This window comes from Panthera pardus, unplaced genomic scaffold (genome assembly GCF_024362965.1).
Source record: "Panthera pardus isolate Hobbes unplaced genomic scaffold, ASM2436296v1 HiC_scaffold_3, whole genome shotgun sequence".
Classification (NCBI taxonomy): Eukaryota; Metazoa; Chordata; class Mammalia; order Carnivora; family Felidae; genus Panthera; species Panthera pardus.
The window spans coordinates 9,963,214-9,980,552 of NW_026526876.1; the positions used below are offsets into that span (position 1 = coordinate 9,963,214).

The 17,339-nt window shown below is 61.3% G+C and overlaps 1 protein-coding gene across 1 annotated transcript; it reads left to right on the forward strand.

Annotated features, from left to right (window-relative positions):
- Nucleotides 1-1,753: 1,753 nt before the first annotated feature.
- ALOX12B (arachidonate 12-lipoxygenase, 12R type) lies at nt 1,754-12,276 on the forward strand. Its single transcript, XM_053892902.1, has 15 exons — nt 1,754-2,170; nt 3,227-3,438; nt 5,820-5,894; nt 6,034-6,120; nt 6,238-6,360; nt 6,621-6,724; nt 7,042-7,214; nt 7,426-7,569; nt 8,689-8,892; nt 9,107-9,193; nt 9,460-9,629; nt 9,863-9,984; nt 11,448-11,548; nt 11,721-11,891; nt 12,049-12,276. Exons 1-15 carry the CDS (start codon nt 2,024-2,026, stop codon nt 12,226-12,228), a joined length of 2,100 nt encoding a protein of 699 aa, XP_053748877.1. The 5' UTR covers nt 1,754-2,023; the 3' UTR covers nt 12,229-12,276.
- The last annotated feature ends 5,063 nt before the right edge of the window (nt 12,277-17,339 follow it).

The window sequence follows — 17,339 nt, forward strand, 5'->3', positions numbered from 1 at the left end:
AAGCCACTGCCAGGCTTGAGCTGGGGTGGGACGGGGTGCGGGTGACTTGAGAGCATTTGGGTCTTAAGAAGGTCATTTCACTCCCTAACCCCAACCACATCCCTGTCTCTAAGCTCAGCCTGAATCGCACCCTCACCCAATCCAGAACCTACTGGAATCTTCTCTCCATCTCAGAATCCCAGCCCGCTGTGGCCCTAACTTGGCCCCGGGGCGCTGTGGGAACTTCCCTCAACAGTGAGGAAGGGTGACTCCCCAGAGGGCATCCGAGATGGTGCTTCCTGGTTGGCCCCAGCTGTCTCTAAGGGCGGAAGGCTAGAAGGCAGGTCCAGGCAGGGTGGATGGGAGTGTGACCCTCCCCTCACTCTCCCACTCTCTCCCATCATCTAACTGAGGTCCCCCGCACCTCCCTACACTCAGCTCTGTCCTGGGGCCCCGGCCCACCCAGTCCTCATGCCTCCTGCGTCTGCGATTCTATGGGACACTAGCCCCCAATCCCACCTCTCTTCCCGCCCCAGATTTTCCCCAAACAGACGAACGATTGTTTCCTTCTCTTCCGGCTTCAGGAAGCTCTGTGAGTATTTCACTTGTTCTGTGCATCTGCAGTGCCTAGAAGGGTGCCTGGAACCCTGTGTGCTCCAGAAACATCTCCCGAACGCATGAAGGCAGGAAGGAATGATTTGGTTCCAGACGAGCCCAAGTCCCTTGGAGCCCAACCTTTATTCCAATCCTCTGTTTAACTTCATCAGTTTTTTTTGGGGGGGGTGGGGGGGGGTGGGGGGGGAGGTGAGGATGAGTACTTTATAAAACGAAAGAGGAGTATCTGGGGGGCTCAGTTGGTTAAGCGTCCAATCTTGATCTTGGCTCAGGTCACGATCTCACGATTCGTGGGTTCGAGCCCCGCGTCGGGCTCTGTGCTGACAGCTCGGAGCCTGGAGCCTGCTTCCGATTCTGTGTCCCCCTCGCTCTCTGCCCCTCCCCTGCTCGTGCTCTGTCTCTCTCTCTCTCTCGCAAGAATAAATAAAACATAAAAAAAACTGAAAAACAAAAAGAGTTGCATAGTTTCGTCTGTTCTCAAATTTGGCGTCGATGGAATGATACAGCGTGTACCCTTTTATGTTATGCCTGGCATCTTTCACTCAATATAATCTTTGCGAGATTCATCACCGTGGTTTGTTTTTCTTCTTTTTTAATTGCGGCGTAGAATTCCGTAATGATTAAACTACAGATTACATGCCCACCCCTTAGTGTATTTCTTGTGCCCCCAGTTTTGTTCTGTCATCTATGTTTGTATGCCCCCCCCCTCCTCCCCAGCTGATCCTAGCCCTGCAGGAAGTGACAGACACCCTCTCTCCCTCCCTGATCACCTCTCTCTGGAGCTTCTCTGTGCCCTAGAGACCCGAGGTCAAGCTCAGCACCTGTCACCCTTTCTTTCAAGGGCGCTGGGGCAGGAGGATCAGTTAGCCTTCCCCTCTGTGGCCACAGCCTGCCCTGTGGCCCGGAGAGGAACGGCCAGGCAGCAGGCCAGTTGGACGGCGAGTTTGTGTCGGGCCCCGTCCCCTCGCTCCCACCCGCTGGGGGCCCCGGAACCAAGGCTGGTAACCCCGTTGCCCATGGGTCTGCTTGGCAGGGGTGTCTTGTGCCGTGGCCCATGGGGGCGGGCAGAAGGAAGGCGCTTATTAGGCTGATACAGATCTGGGGGCCCCGCCCAGCCCTGTCCCCTAACTTCCCTGGGGCCCTGGCGCAGGCTGGACTGGCTCCCCCGCCCCGAAGCCTCCTTCATCCAGGGCGTCTTGGGTCCGCCCTCTCAGAAGCAGGCCCAGCGCCCTGCCGGCCCGGCTCCCAGCGCGCAGATCTGGGCTCCGAGCTGCCCTGGGGGCCAGACGTCCTTGCCTCACCTCTCCCTCTCGGGAGGCTGGCCCCGTCCACGTCTCCCCGTCTGGCTTCCCCTGCCTGGTCTGGGCCCCCGTGCGGCCCCCGAGGAGTCTGGACTCAAGCCCTCCCTCCTGCCTCCTGAGGAGTAGCCATGGCCACCTACAAAGTCAAGGTGGCCACGGGTACCGACCTCTTGTCGGGCACGATGGATTCCATCTCGCTGACCATTGTGGGGACCCAAGGAGAGAGCCACAAGCAGCTGCTGAACCATTTTGGGAGAGACTTTGCAACTGGGGCGGTGAGTATGGGCGTGTGTGTGTGTGCATGGGTGTGATTTGTGAGTCTGTGTGTGGTGTGTGTATGTAAGTGTGTGTGATGTGTGTGAGTGTGTATGTGTGTGGCATAGGAGTGTGTTTGGGGGTGAATGTGTGTGTACGTGTGGTGTGTGTGGGGGGGCTCTGAAAGTTCCCAAGGGCAACTCCAGATGCCCTCCCCCCTCTGCCCTCCCCCCAGACCTGGCTCCCAGGGCTCTCTGCTCTCTGGGCCATTCTGCCTCATCCCCGGTCTGTCACCTCCCGCCCCTGTGTGGCCATTTCTCCTCTCTCCCTGCCTTTTCTCACCTCTTCTCGCTTCCTCTCTATCACTCATCCACACCCCTCGTCTCGGCCTCCCCCCCATCCCTCTCCCTCCCGCCCTTACTCTTCCTAAGGTAAGTTCCATCATAACTGGCTTAAATGCACATTGGATTCTCTGTGGCTTAAAATGGCATCAGACCAGCCTGTCCAGCGGGGCCCGCCTGCTCCATGATAGGAGACACCCTTTGCTGGTCCCTCAGCCCTGATTCCGAGTCAGGTCCAGCCACCTGCCTCTACATCCTCTTAATTGGGCACTCTGTCTATGTGGCCACTTCTGTCTCTCCACATCTTCATTGACAAGTAGGAGCACAGGGGGCTGGCGGGACCACCTCTGCCTCGCTCTAAGCCTGTAGGAGGTCTGGGGGGCCCTGGACCCCATCTGGACCCCTTTGGGGTCCACCCCCTGGGGGGGCCGCATGGCCTCCTGCAGCCTCAAGTGGCTAAGGAGGGCGGGAGGGTGGGGCCTGGGGAGGGTGGCTGTGAATGGAGGGGGGGTATCCTTCCTGCTCAGCCCTGGGTAGAAGGGCCCAGCAGGTGCCCGCCGACTAGGAGTGGGGGGAGGAGAAACCAGATCCAGATCGAGTCGTCCCAGCCCAGCGCGGTGAGCGCGGCACCCCCTCAGCAGAGCGGAGCCTGGGTGAGGGCCCAGATCGGTGGGCGGGAGGCCCGAGGGGCCGGGGCCAGTCCTGCCCGCTCACCCGGCCCTGTGCCCTGGCCAGGTGGATGAATACACCGTCCGGTGCCAGCAGGACCTGGGGGAGCTCATCATCATCCGCCTGCACAAGGAGCGTCACTCCTTCTTACCCAAAAACTCCTGGTACTGTAACTACGTGCAGATCTGTGCACCCGGCGGCCGTGTGTACCACTTCCCTGCCTACCAGTGGATGGAGGGCTACGAGACCCTGGCGCTCAGGGAGGCCACAGGCAAGCCCTCGGCACCCCTCCCGGTGCCGCCGGGCCCCTCGCTCCCACCCGTCACCCGCCGGGCCCCCACAGGGACTCCCGGGAACACCTGACGCTCTCGCGCGTCACCCTGGGTCATTGCCGCCGCGGGGCCCAGCGCAGGGCTGCAGCCTGCAGGGACAGACAGGAAGGAGGTTGGGGCCACCCTCAGGGTCTCAGGACCCCAGGTCCGGGCTGAGACAAGCGTGCTCTCCATTAGCTCCCCCGCAGTCCTACCCCTGACTCCTGCCACTGCGGAGACCCGTGGCTGCGCTGAGTACAGGCCTCGGGTGCCCTGTCTGTGCCATGTGCCGTGTCTGCCGCTCCAGAAAGACCCCCCGTGACTCCAGCGAGGCCCGTCCCTGCAGCAGGAGGCCTCGTCACTCTGATGGGGAGGCCCCATCGCCCCAGCTGCTGCACGTTCTGTCAGGAAGCCGTATTCGCTCAACACGTCTCCACAGGACAGAGCGCGAGGGTCTGCACCTTGTCATAGGAGCCCTGGGCGTCTAACTGCGCCTTTTGTGGACTTGAGGGGATGTCCTATGGCCCCAAAGGCCTCCCTACCACCCCATTAGGACACCTTATATCTCTAGCAGGGCTCAGTGCTGCTCCAGAAGGCCCCCCCTTCTTCCATCAAGGCTCCATCATGGCCCAGCACGAGACTGGGTTTTCCCTGGTGCCTCGTCAAGGCCGCCGGGCTATTCTCCCAGTCACTCGGTTACTGCCCTGGAAGAGGGACAGGGAGTGTCTAAGTTCCTTGCGTCCACCCCCTGCCACCGCCCTTGTCTGGTGGCCTTGGCTCTGCTTCCTGATACGCGGCTGCTACATGGGGACTACAGGCTTGTCCTCTTCTGTCATCTTGGCCCCACCGTCCCAGCTTCTGCCTAGCCTCCCTCAAAGTGGACAGGAGGGCAGGGCACAGCCGTGGGGGGCGGGCGGGGGGCTTGGGTCTCCCCCCCTCCAGGCAGCTGATCACCTTCCTCCATTTCTCATGTCCCCGGCAGCAGGGGCACTGAGCGAGCTGGGGAAAGAGGCAGGGGTGGGGGGGGGGGGGAAGGCAGGCCTGGGGGAGGGTGGGGAGGGCCAAGGGGAGAGTCTCACAGGGGGGCGGGAGCATCTTCCCGCGGCCATAGGTCTGAGTGCATGGAAGCAGGGGAAGGGCAGGAATGGGGCCGGGCGGGGCAGCCTCGGGGAGAGCAGGGCGGGGAGGCCTGAGTCACTGGCTGGGCCCCTCACCGGGGGATAAAGCCGAGCTGGGTCTCCGGGTTGGACACTGTCCACCCAGAACACAGCATAAGCCGAGGGACGTGGAGGAAGGGGAGGGTGGCGAGGAGGGCCTCACGGGAAAATGACGGGGATGCTGTGTAGAAACGTGCCAGCCTGGGACTATCCGCCGGGACGTCCGACAAAGTTCGGAGCCCAGCTGACCGTTTTCTCCTTGTAAAATGAGCACGCTGACCTGGTCCCTTGGCTGAAACTTTTGGGCCAGGGGTGTTTTGAAATTCAGATTTCATTTAGAGCATGTGCGCACATATCCATCTACATCGATATATACCATTCACACGCTCCATACGTTATGCCTTACGTCCACAGGCGCATCCCCTAGTCAAACATATGAATATTTCTGCAGCCAAAACTATGGATAGTTACACCAAGTGAGTTCAATAAAGACTGTGTAGAGCCTCGGGTTCTGCCCACCAAGGTATTTGTGCCTAACTTGTGGAAAAGACAAGGTTGATTTCTATAGTCTTTTGGACTTTGGAATTGTGGAAACTGGCTCTCCGGCCTATACAAAGGGTCACCTGCCTTGCAAGGTTGTCCCTGTGTGGATTAAATTATGATTGTTTTTTAAGTTTATTTATTTTGAGAGAGAGCGATAGAGAGCAAGTGGGGGAGGGGCAGACAGCGAGGGAGAGACAGAATCTCAAGCAGGCCCTGTGCTGTCAGTGCGGAGCCCGGTGCGGGTCTTGAACTCACGAACCGTGAGATCATGACCTGAGCCCAGGTTAGGAGCGGTCGCTTAAGCGACTGAGCCACCCAGGTGCCCCTGGATTACATTATTAACAGAAGTAAAGTGTTTACAAAGTGCGGGGTACGTAGTAAGCGCTAAATAACTGTTCTTCAATAGCGTTTTAGTCGGTCCGGAAAACGGACCACCCAGCTTCCTAGAGCAAGGGGGCCGAGGGAGGTCCTTGATCCTCTCCTCTGAGTTTTTGGGAGGAGACACGCGCCCCCTCTTCCTGGGTAAGCCTTCCCATTCCTGGTCTGGGGCCCCAGGGCCAGTCTAGAGCGCTGGAGCTGAATTCGGATCCTTGAAATGGGCGCGGGTCAGACCCTGAGCCCCCTCTTTGGTCTCCCGGCAGGAAAGACGACAGCGGACGACACGCTGCCGATCCTTCTGGAGCACCGCCGGGAAGAGATCAGAGCCAAACAGGACTTCTACCAGTGAGGAGAGGGCGACCGGGGCTGCGGGAGGTCAGGGGGTGGTGGTGGTGAGGGGGGCGCGGGGCGATGGCTTGGCCTTCGGCCCGTCTTGGCGCATGCGCATCAGGGCCCACAGTCTCGACTTCTCTCCGCACCGCAGCTGGAGGGTCTTCGTTCCCGGCCTACCCAACTACGTGCACATCCCCAGTTACCGCCCGCCTGCGCGGAGAAACCCCAACCGGCCTGAGTGAGGACCCGAGGCTGCCCTGGGGCCCCTTCCGTGGCTGACCCCTGGGCTCTGCCCCCTCCACCCTCCCCGGGGCTCCGCAGGTGCCAGGCCCCAGCCCTGCACTCTCTCCCACAGGTGGAATGGTTATATCCCCGGTTTCCCGATTCTCATCAACATCAAGGCCACCAAGTTCCTGAACTCAAACCTCCGCTACTCCTTCATCAAGACGGCCTCGTTCTTCTTCCGCCTGGGGCCCATGTGAGTGTGCGCGAGTGAGGGGTCCCCGTCCCGGCTCCGCGCCCGCCTCCACCGCAGCCCCCACCCCAGGAGCTCGCGACAGATCGCCACCCGGGCGGGCAGAGAGCTGAGAAGCCAGGCCCGGGGAGCCCGGGAGGTGGCGCCAGACCCCCGGCCGCAGAAGGACCTGGTGCTCTGGGCCCGGAGGCCAGGCGGCCAGGGGCCTCGGCGGGGCTGGCGGCTGCCTCTCTGAGCGTCTCCCCCTCGAACCCCGTCCCTAGGGCGCTGGGCTTCAAACTCCGCGGCCTGGTGGACTGCAAGCAGTCCTGGAAGAGGCTGAAGGACATCAAGAAAATTTTCCCTGCCAACAAGTCCATCATCTCCGGTACGAGGGGCATCGCGCACCGAACCCGGGGAGCGCCTCGGCCTGGGGCCGGAGGGGCGGCGGGCGCGCGCTGGAGGCGGGACCCCCGTCGGGGCCGCGGGAGGCGGGGCGCGGGGTGAATCCGAGGCGGAGGGGACCGGAAGGGCGGGCGCGCCCCCTGGCGGCCTGAGGGAAAATGCCGCCCTGGGCGCCTCTAGCCGCTCAAGCGGAGGCTGGGGGCTTCTCTGGGGTCCCCGATCAGAGTTCCTCTGTCCAGGGCCTCAGCCCCACGCTTCTCTGTCCCTGAGGATGACCGGGTACCGTCTCCCCCTCCCCAGAGTACGTGGCCGAGCACTGGACAGAAGACAGCTTCTTTGGGTATCAGTACCTCAACGGCATCAACCCAGGCCTGCTCCGCCGCTGCACGCAGATCCCAGACAAGTTCCCCGTCACGGACGACATGGTGGCCCCGTTCCTGGGCGAGGGAACGTGCCTGCAAGCGGAGCTGGAGGTGAGGCCCCATCCGGAGGGGATCCCTGGCCTCCCCGTCTCTCCCCACCCACCTTTGCTGCCCCCAGAGTGCCCTCCGCTCCTCCATTCCCCGCTCGGGTCTCTGGCCAACCCCTGCCCCCTGGGGGCGCGGGGCACTCCGCACCCGAGGCGTGAGTCCCAGGTCCGGCGCGTTGGCGCTCACCTGCCCTCCCCTTTCGGCCCCCTTCCAGAAGGGGAACATTTACCTGGCCGACTACCGCATCTTGGAAGGCATCCCCAGCATCGAGCTCAACGGAAGGAAGCAGCATCACTGTGCCCCGCTCTGCCTGCTGCACTTTGGTCGGGAAGGGAACATGATGCCCATCGCCATCCAGGTGCCTGTGGTGCAGGCGGGGGGCCGCTGTGTGAGCGTGTTGCCAACGCGAGAGCCTGGTGTGTGGCCCTGTGTGTGGGCCTTGGGCTGAGGCCCCGGTGGCCCTACAGACCACTGGATGTTTGTATGCCGGTGCACGAACTCGGGTCTCTGGGCGTGCACTTGTGTGCAAGTCCCCGTGCGTAGAATGTGCACACTGGGTGTGCACGCACAGAGGTGTCCAGATGGGGATGTGCTTGGTTGTTCAAGCTTGTCACTTTGGGTCCAGTCATCCATTTGCTCGATGAGCCAACACCTGCCGTGGGCCAGCCCTCTGCTGGAAACACTGAGCTAATCAGACGTGGCCGCCGCCTTGAGAGAGAGTGGCCTGGCAGGAAAGGGAACTGAGGTACTATGTTTCCAGGGGTCTCCACCAGCATCATGTCCAAATTAGAAAAAGGCATCCCTCTGGGGAGGGGGTTCAGCCAAACTCTGATGTTCCTGGCTCATTAGTGGAACAGCGTAGGCTAGATTCCGGGGACTTCCTCTGCCCCAGGGGGCTGCGTACCCTTGCGCAGTGCACAACTCCTGCAGCTGAACGGGGCGACTGTGGGGTTGAAATAAGGGAGGCTTCTCAGGCAACTTGTGAGCTGCTTATTCTTTTTCTTTCCTTAAGTTTATTTATTTTGAGAGAGAGAGAAAGAGCACAAGCAGGGGAGGAACGGGGGGCGGGGAGAGAATCCCAAGCAGGCTCCGCACAGCCAGCACAGAGCCTGACCCGGGGCTCGAACTCCCGAACCAAGAAATCAGGACTGGAGCCGAAATCAAGAGTCGGATGCCTAACCCATTGAGCCACTCAGGTGCCCCTGGTGCTGCTTCTTAAGAAATGAGTGGGAGCTTCCAGGTAGGGGGGTGGAAGGCATTGCAGGCAGAGGGGACATCAAGAACAAATGTGAGGCAGGAGGAAGGGCCCTGGTGTGCTCAGGGGACCAGAGGCCCTCGAGTGTATGGAGTGGCATTTTTACCTCCTCGGGCTCTTCTCTGCCTCCTTCCTGCAGGGGGGGCCCGTGTCTGTGTGTGTGTGTGTGTGTGTGTGTGTGTGTGTGTCCTCACTTAACTCTCCCTCCTTCCCCGTCCCCAGCTCAGCCAGACCCCGGGGCCCGAGAGCCCCATCTTCCTGCCGAGTGACTCGGAGTGGGACTGGCTGCTGGCCAAGACGTGGGTGCGCTACGCCGAGTTCTATTGCCACGAGGCCATCTCGCACCTGCTGGAGACGCACCTCATCGCGGAGGCCTTCTGCCTGGCCATGCTGAGACAGCTGCCCATGTGTCACCCCCTCTACAAGGTACGGCTTTGGCCCCGGGGGCCTCAGAAAGGCACCTGGCTCGCCAGCAGGTAGAGGGACTCCACTGAGACTCGGGGAGGCAGCCAGGGACCCCCAAGAGCGGGCTCGGGGTGGGGACTTCCTAAAGTCAGAGGGCGTAGCGCTGCACAAGGAAGGGGGTGCCCCGTCCTCTGGGGGGTAACCGTGGCCCTCTCTCCTGGTCTGTCTCCCGTAGCTCCTCGTCCCCCACACCCGCTACACCATCCAGATCAACAGCATCGGGCGCGCCCTCCTCCTCAACGAGGGGGGGCTGTCTGCCAGGGTAAGACGTGTGCCCCGAGCCCAGCAAGGCACCTGCTACCCTGCCGGCCTTTGCGGGGAGGCGAAAAGCCGAATTTCCCACTTGGGATTGGGAGGGGGCACGGCCGGAGGGGACCGGGTTACAGGGGTGCAGAGGGGGGCGCTGGCCCGGAGTGTGGGCATGCACGGGGCGGGGGCTGGAGGGGCGTCACTGGGCTGTGTGTGTGACGGGTGTGACCCTCAGCAGGGAGGCCCTGCCAGCCTCAGAGTCTGCCTCCTCCCCGACAGGGCATGTCCCTAGGCCTGCAAGGCTTTGCGGAGGTGATGGTGCGGGCTCTGTCAGAGACCACCTATGAGAGCCTCTACCTCCCCAATGATTTTGTGGAGCGTGGGGTCCAGGACCTGCCGGGATATTATTACCGAGACGACTCCTTGGCAGTGTGGGACGCGCTAGAGAGGTGAGGCCGGGTCCGCAGTGGGTGGCACTCGGGCGGACGCCCTCGCATGCCGGAGCAGGCTCAGGGAGCTTTTAAGGACTTGACCCGAGCCTGGGTCTGATGCTGTGTTTGCCCCACAGCACGTGCCCGCCCCCAGGCCTGGGGCGGCGAAGGCCAGGGCATCCTGGGGGAGGTAAGAAAGGTGGGGAGGGCAGGAGGACGATCCAAACTGAGGCCTGCCCCCCCCCCATCAGGTATGTGACCGAGATCATCACCTACTATTACCCGTGTGACGCAGCCGTGGAGGGTGACCCAGAATTGCAGTCCTGGGTGCAGGAGATATTTAAGCAGTGCCTGCTAGGGCGTGAGAGCTCAGGTAGGGGCCCGGGGCTGTGGGATGGGCCCTCCCGGCTGGGCCACAGCAGGTCTTGTTGGGGACCGAGGGAGCCAAGTGTCGGAGAGGCTGGGGAAGGAAACGTGGCTGCCCGTGGGTCCATGTGTGAACTCAGGGGCTGGGGGTGGGGGGCAGGGTCATCTCTGTGGACTGAGATACGGGGCATGAGCTCAAACAGGAAAGGGTGGAGCATGCTGTAGGCGGGAGGCTGGGAGGGCCCAGGAGGGCGGGAAGGAACATCCTGAGGTCATCACTTGGGTACCACTCAACCAATATTCAGTGAGCATCTGTGATGCGACAACGCCGTGCTGGCTGCTAGGAGGCAAAGGGAAGGAGAGATACAGGTGCCTGCCCTCAAGTTCACGGTCTCCAGGGTGGGGCGCCCACTCAAGTACACGGGCAATTATACTATCTCGGGACTGCTGCAGGCGGGGCCGTGTGCGGGAGCCCAGGGGAGGCAAGTAATCCGGGTGGAGGAGGGGCGGGGGTGGAGGGAGAGCAGGGGCAGAGCAGCATGCTGAGATGCAACATCTGGGCTAACATCTGGCCGGGACCTGCAGGACGGGGAGGTTAGCCGGGAGGGGCTGGAGGGGGGTTGAAGAGCTCTGGGTGGGAAGCCAGAGTGGGCAGGGGGAGCACCGAGAGCTCAGAGGCCCCAGCTACTGCTCTGAGGGTGGGGGTCGGCCAGGCTCTCCGTGGGGCTGAACTAAGGCTGAAGCCGTGAGCAGGGGACAGTCGCGGGCCCTGGTTCAGGAGGTTGGAATTACCCTGAACACTAGAGGGAGCCATAGAGGCGTCTGCAAGGAGATCAGCTTTGTTTTGTTTTGTTTTTTAAGTTTATTTTTATTTTGAGAGAGAGGGAGAGAGAGCGAGCATGAGCAGGGGAGGGGGGGGCGGGTAACAGGTAAGAGAAGCTGGCAGCTACATTGGGTGTGAGACCAAGGGCCAGGCTACTGAGAAATCCATCTGGCGTGAGTGCAAAGGTTCAGAAGAGTGTGTGTGTGTGTGTGTGTGTGTGTGTGTGTGTGGCGGGAGGGGTCTGTGCTGAGTCAGGGCAGGAAAGCCAGGATTCTTCCAAAGCCTTTCCCCTCCTGAGTCCTGGGACCAGAGAGGCCCCCCTAAGGGAGCTGGAAGAAAGACAGGAGGGCCGGACCTCGGACAGGTGCCCGGAGCTGCTGCGGAGGACCTCTGGTCAAGGCCACTTGGGGCCGCCTCCCAAGGTGGTCTGGACGGGGGCGGGTGAGTGGGTGGGGGATTGGAGTTATGGTCACAGGAGGGCCAAGCGGCCGGGATGAGCGCCCCGGATGAGCGCCCCAGGGAGGTGGCAGCTTGGAGTGTGGGCCGGACGCGCGGGAGCCGGGCCTGTTGGCGCCCTCTGCCGGCCATCGGGGACCAGGCGGGACTGACGCCGCCTGGGCGTCCCCGCGCCCCACCCCCCACCCCAGGCTTCCCTCAGTGCTTGCGAACAGTGCCTGAGCTGATCCGATATGTCACTATAGTCATCTACACCTGCTCCGCCAAGCACGCCGCCGTCAACACCGGGCAGGTACCTACGCCCCCCAGCCCCGGCCCCAACCTCAGGCCCAACCTCAGCCGTCATCCCTGCTCCGGCCTCCTCCCCGCCAAGTCCCAGCTTCCGTCCCTAGCTCAGTTGAAACCCCCAGCGTCCCGGGGTGCTCTCTGACCCCCGCCTCCCCCCGCCGCTGCCCCACCTCCAGCTGGAGTACACCGCCTGGATGCCCAACTTCCCGTCGTCCATGAGGAACCCACCCATGCAGGCCAAGGGGCTGACCACTCGCGACAGCTACATGGACACGTTGCCGGATGTGAAAACCACGTGCATCACCCTGCTGGTGCTCTGGACCCTCAGCCGGGAGCCTGACGACAAGGTGCCCTGGGGCCGGGGGTGGGGTTACCCCGGGGGCAGGCGGAGGGAGGGCTGGGGGCTGGGGGAGGGGTGTCAAGGGGGGGGAGGGGAGGGGCAGGCTGCGGAAGGCGGAGAGCTGGGGGCCGGTCGGTCGCAGCTGCCCCGTTCCGTGTCCGCAGCGGCCCCTGGGCCACTTCCCTGACATCCACTTCGTGGAGGAGGCCCCGCGGAGGAGCATGGAGGTCCTCCGCCAGCGCCTGGCCCAGATCTCGCACGACATCCGCCAGCGCAACAAGGACCTCCCGGTCCCCTACTACTACCTGGATCCGGTGCTGATAGAGAACAGCATTTCCATCTAGGGCCGCGCTCCCGGCTCGCCTCTCCTCGCCTGCACCCGTTTTCCAAAAAAAAAAAAAAAACCAAACAAAAAAAACCCTGTCACTTCAAACAGCCGTGGGTCAGCCAGTGTGTGTGGCCATTCACGGAGGGTGCCGGGGGGGTGCCGTGGGGTGCGGGGGTGCGGGCTGCGGTGTCCCGGCGCCCACACTGCCGTGCCCTTCACCGCCGCGGGTCCAGGTAGGCTCAGGGCGGCGCCAGGCCCCTCGGCGGCCCCCTACCCCCCACCCCCCACCCCGTGTCCAGGCCAGGAGGCTCTGGAAGGCGGTGATGCCTTGCCGCCCGGGGCTCCTCGGTGACATCCTGGGAGGTGACAAGGTGCTCTTGGGGACCGCAGCGGGAGAGCAGGCCGGGACCTCTGCACCCCATGCGATACCCCGGCCCTGTCTTGCAGCCCAAAGCGATTCTGGTCCACCTTAAGTCCCCCTGCCTGGGGACCCAGACCACTGAGGGCCCCAGTTCCCCAGAATACCTACCCAAGGACAGAGCACCACGTGCCCCCCGCCCACCTAGGCAGACAGATTCCCCCCCCCAAGACCAGTACAACTGGAAACAAATTATGCATCCACCCAGGCAAGAGACCACCCTGAGCCCAGCCTGCCGCTCAAGCCCGAGGGCCCTAAGCTCCACCTACTGTGAACCCTTGTTATACTAAACCACACTGCCAGCCACCGTCTCACCCCAGGCTCTGCCCACCAAGGAGCCCAGCCTGCTCAGTGCGCCCTCCAAGTAACCTGTTGTCTCTAGGATCCCTTCCCCACCCACTCTTCTGGAACCCGAGAACCGCCCCCCACTTCTTGCCCCCGCCCTGGGCCTTGCTTCGTTGCTGACATCCCAGAGGGGCACATGGGCTTGGCATGTGGAATTGACCTCGGGGAGTGGGTCCACCTGGCCCGTCTGGCCTTTGGTGGTAGAGGGTGGGGGTGGGGAACTGCACGGTGGGGGCAACGTCAGGCATCCCCATACTGAATTCGAACGGACCCCCCCTAAACCCGGGAAGCACAGGGTCGCCAGTGCTCCTGTTAAGGCCCATTCGTTCCCGTGACTCTGCTTCTCCCCCAGGTTTGGCGCGAGATTTCCCCCCCAACCCCCCCCCCCCCCAGCCGCTGTCAGCTGAGCAGTTGGTGATCACGGTGCTGGGGGGGGGGGGAAGGATCCTGTGCCTGGGGGTGGGGTGGAGAGAAAAGAGCTGAAAGTCAAGGTCGGCTGCCCTGGGGAAGAGGGGTCTGGAGGGCGGGAGGCAGGAGACAGGTGCGGACCCCTCTCCTGAGCTCACGCAGCTTAGAAAACCCTCCTGTAAGATTTCCCGGGCCCAGGCCTGCAGCTCTGAGTCTCTGCTCCCGGCGCTGTCGTCCGGGTAGTAATAGATGCCAATATTGGACACAAAGCTGGAGATTCAGGAGTTCGTGGTGACTAACGCTTGGGAGTCTGAGGTGCCCAGGGGTGTGGGTTGGAAGAGGCCACTGAGATCAGCTGCCCCAAAGGGAGGAAAGTGGGGCCAGAGAAGGAAAATGGCCAACTACACACGGTGCGAACTGCTGAGCTCACGACCTCCCTCGCCACCAGGGGGTGCAAATCTAGGACCCGGGAGCTGAGCCGGTTTGCAGGTAGCTTTTGATTGGTTACCAAGTTTCTTCTTTGTTCCTATTTTCAAGTTGAATCAACGGCCAACATTTAAATGAAATGTTAGTGTCTGGTTTCTCTTGAAAAATCTCAAGATCTGGGTACAGCTCTAGCTGGGATGCCACTGTCCCCATTAGACACACATGAGTTCTCCCTGCCCACCCTTATCCCTTGCCATTTGCTGCTTGTAAATGCTGTAGGCGTCTGTGTTCCAGCCTTTTGAGAGAGATCAAGCCACAGGGAAGGATTAGACACCAAGGCCGTCTCGTTCCAACTGGCGGATTGGATTAATCTGTGCCACTAGTTCCCGAAGGACAGAGGCGATCTGTCTGGCTTCCCACGGCATCCAGCCCCGGCCATACAGGGCTCGCGGAGGGTATGGGGATCCATTGCTTCATCTGTGGGTGTTCATAGTGGGGGGGGGGTCCCTGAGGATTCAAGGGGAGGTAGGGCATGAGTCGGGCTCAAAGAGGTGGTGTTTGGTTAGGGAGAGAGGGAGAACCGGGGTGCCTGCCCTCCCCAGTCTCAGTCTGTGCTGAGGAGGAAGAATGGAGAAGGGGGGGGCCGATTCCAGAGGGGCTGAGATGCGCCACGAAGAGGCAGAAACGGAGCCGCGCGAGGCTCGTGAGTGGTGCTGTCAGAAATCTCAGTGCCCGAGGAAGGTCATCATGCGGGTTAGTGGCAGGAGATGGGGACCCACAAGGAGGCCTAGCCACAGGGATACATCCATCCTAAAGAGGTCTGTGAGGGAGATTCGGAAGGAAACCCTGGGGATCCTATCCGCGGGGTGAACGTTTCTCATGCTCAGAGGGCACGTCCTATCCACCCAAGGTCTGTTCTTAGGGCTTTCCATTTAATTCTAATAGTAACCTGTGGGATAGATGCTCTTGTAATCCCTGTTTTCAGATGAAGAAACAGGCACAGAGAGGCTCAGTGCCTTGCGTAAGGTCACACAGCAGGGAAAGAAGAGGCACCAGGAAGGCACTGCGAAATAGCAGTGCGTTTGGGCAGAAGGTGGGGGGCAGTGGATGAAGAAGCTCAGAGATGTAGCTGAAGGTGAGGCCCGGAGCCCTCAGGCCCCAGGAGGGCCTCACTTCTCTACGGCCGCCCGGATCCAGAGCCCGCGGTCTGGGCAGTAGTCCCGGGCAGGATCCTGAACGTCTCTGCCAGCCAGCTGGTGGGGCAGGAGGAGGCAGTGGACGACGCCAGCCTCTGGCCCTTTGGCGATGGGCTCCAGACAGTCTGCCCGTTCCAGCAAAGTTGACCGTGACGGGCAGAGAGTCCCGCCGCTCAGGGCCACAGCTCAGCCCCGCCAGGCCCCCTCTTCCGACCACCGGGCTCCCGGGCCTCCCGGACCCTGACCTGGCTGATGGGCTTTCCCGGCGCAAAGCGTGGGCCTGCGTGTCGAGGTGGAGGGTATGGCAGAAACAAGGAATGAGCAGCAAAGGACAAGAAGAGTCAGAGGTTAGATGAGGCAGCCACGGGGGCCCCACAGCGCCAGGCACTGGGCGGGGTCCTCCCTTCGTGTAGGAGACGTGTAGCCCCTGGGCAGCTGCCACACATGGAGAGGAAAAAGGTCCCCATCACAGAGCGGGGTCAAAGCAGATGAGGGGCCAGCCGGTGTACCGGGAACGCAGTATCGCGCCCAGGTCTTGGCCAGGGGCCAGTCCTCAGCCGTGTCACTGGGGAGGAAGATGGGGCTGCCTGGGCCAGGTGTCTGAGAGAGCTGGAGGTGGGGGGAGGGTCACAGGGGAGGGTGGGCATCTGGCAGAAACTGGCTGCAGAGATGCAACCCGTTAGCCTGTGCACGGGGCCAAATCACGTGGTCCGTTTCCTTAGTAGCTGTATTTCCTCAGGAAAGTGAACTAACCTCTCTGTGACTCAGGTTCCTCGTCTATAAAGTGAGGTTGGTGACCCTCGCCCCTTTCTCCCTGGGTTGTTCTGATGATTAAATGGGTTAGTTCTGGTGAAATACTTACACGGCACATCGTAGGCGCTATAGGAATGATTCCTATTCTGATTGTTTCTAGTGCAACGGGAAAGGAAACGAGTTGGGAGGTGAATCGACCTCAGTCCCCCTTGTTGGCAGAGTCTGGTTGAGGGCTCCCTGTACGAGCCCAGAGTTGCCCAGATACCCAGTGGTGTGGGACAGAGACGGGGGAGAGTCTAGAAGGCTGGAAGGGAGCGTGTGGAGATGCCTTCCAGAAGGGGTTCTGTTTTTAACTGTTCGGAACATGGTCATACGGTCAAAGGTGCATGATTCAGTAGAGTCTATTTTTCTTTTTAATGTTTATTTATTTTTGAGAGACAGAGGGAGAGCATGAGCGAGGGAGGGGCAGAGAGAGAATGGATCCAAAGCATGCTCTGTGCTGACAGCACAGATTGGTGGGGTTCGAACCCACCAATCGTGAAATCATGAGCCGAGCTGACGTCGGACGCTTAACCGACTGAGCCACCCAGGCGCCCCCAGTAGAGTCCATTTTGAACCCCATGTGAAGGTAGTTTGTTTTTCTGACACCGACGATCACAACCTTCCCATCAAGGTAGAGATCACGGGACGCCTGGGTGGCTCAGTCGGTTGAGCCTCCCACCTTGGCTCGGGTCATGATCTCGCGGTTGGTGGGTTCGAGCCCCGCGTCGGGCTCTGTGCTGACAGCTCGGAGCCTGGAGCCTGCTTTGGATTCTGTGTCTCCCTCTCTCTCTCGCTGCCCCTCCCCTGCTCACTCTGTCTCTCAAAAATAAACATTGAAAAACATGTTTTTTTAAAAAAAAGGTAGAGACATAAGAGGACAAGATGGGAAAAACTAGGAAGAAAACCTAGTTAGATGAGGCGTGATGATTAGCACTTCGAACAGGAGCATTGGGAAGAAGGAATCTTTCGGTCAGCGTGAGGGTAGGACGTGGCCCCTTTGTGCCCAGCCCTCCCAAGGCCCTCCCTTGCTGACCTGGATGGTGAGGGACAGCAGGAACCCGTCGATCTGGGCGGGGGGTGGGCAGCCAGGAACTGGGGCAATTTGTTAATGACACTGGGGTAGAGGCCCAAGAGGTTGGCATGGCCCACCGGGTACAGAGAACTTTCTGGGGGAGGGGAGGGGGAGGAAGAGGAGGGCTGACGGAGGGGACAGCCCTGTGCAGCTCTGGGAGCTAGGAGGAGGGCGTGCTGGGGTGTTACTCTGAACCCCAAAGGATTTCACTTAAAGGAACCTTCCTCCCTGGAGCCAGTGGGACACCCCAGCCCAGAGCCACCTTCTGGTTCCAAAGAAGGAGAGCCCTCTCGCCGGAGTACTGGAGATGCTTCTGTGTGGTCAGGCCCAGGCTTCAAGAACAAACACCAGGGAGGTGAGCCCTGCTCAGGACAGTGCCTTATGAAGCAGAACTTTCCTGGGGTTGAGGCACCGCTCATCCTAGTAGGGCCACGGGGGGGAGAGAGAGCTCTAGGGGGGTGCTCAGC

Bases quoted from the DNA above. Each gene is read 5' to 3' on its own strand.
- ALOX12B (XM_053892902.1), top strand. From the start codon at position 2,024: ATGGCCACCTACAAAGTCAAGGTGGCCACGGGTACCGACCTCTTGTCG. The intron at 7,215-7,425 runs GTGAGGCCCCAT...GCCCCCTTCCAG, and splicing joins GCCTGCAAGCGGAGCTGGAG to AAGGGGAACATTTACCTGGC. The intron at 7,570-8,688 runs GTGCCTGTGGTG...CCCCGTCCCCAG, and splicing joins TGATGCCCATCGCCATCCAG to CTCAGCCAGACCCCGGGGCC.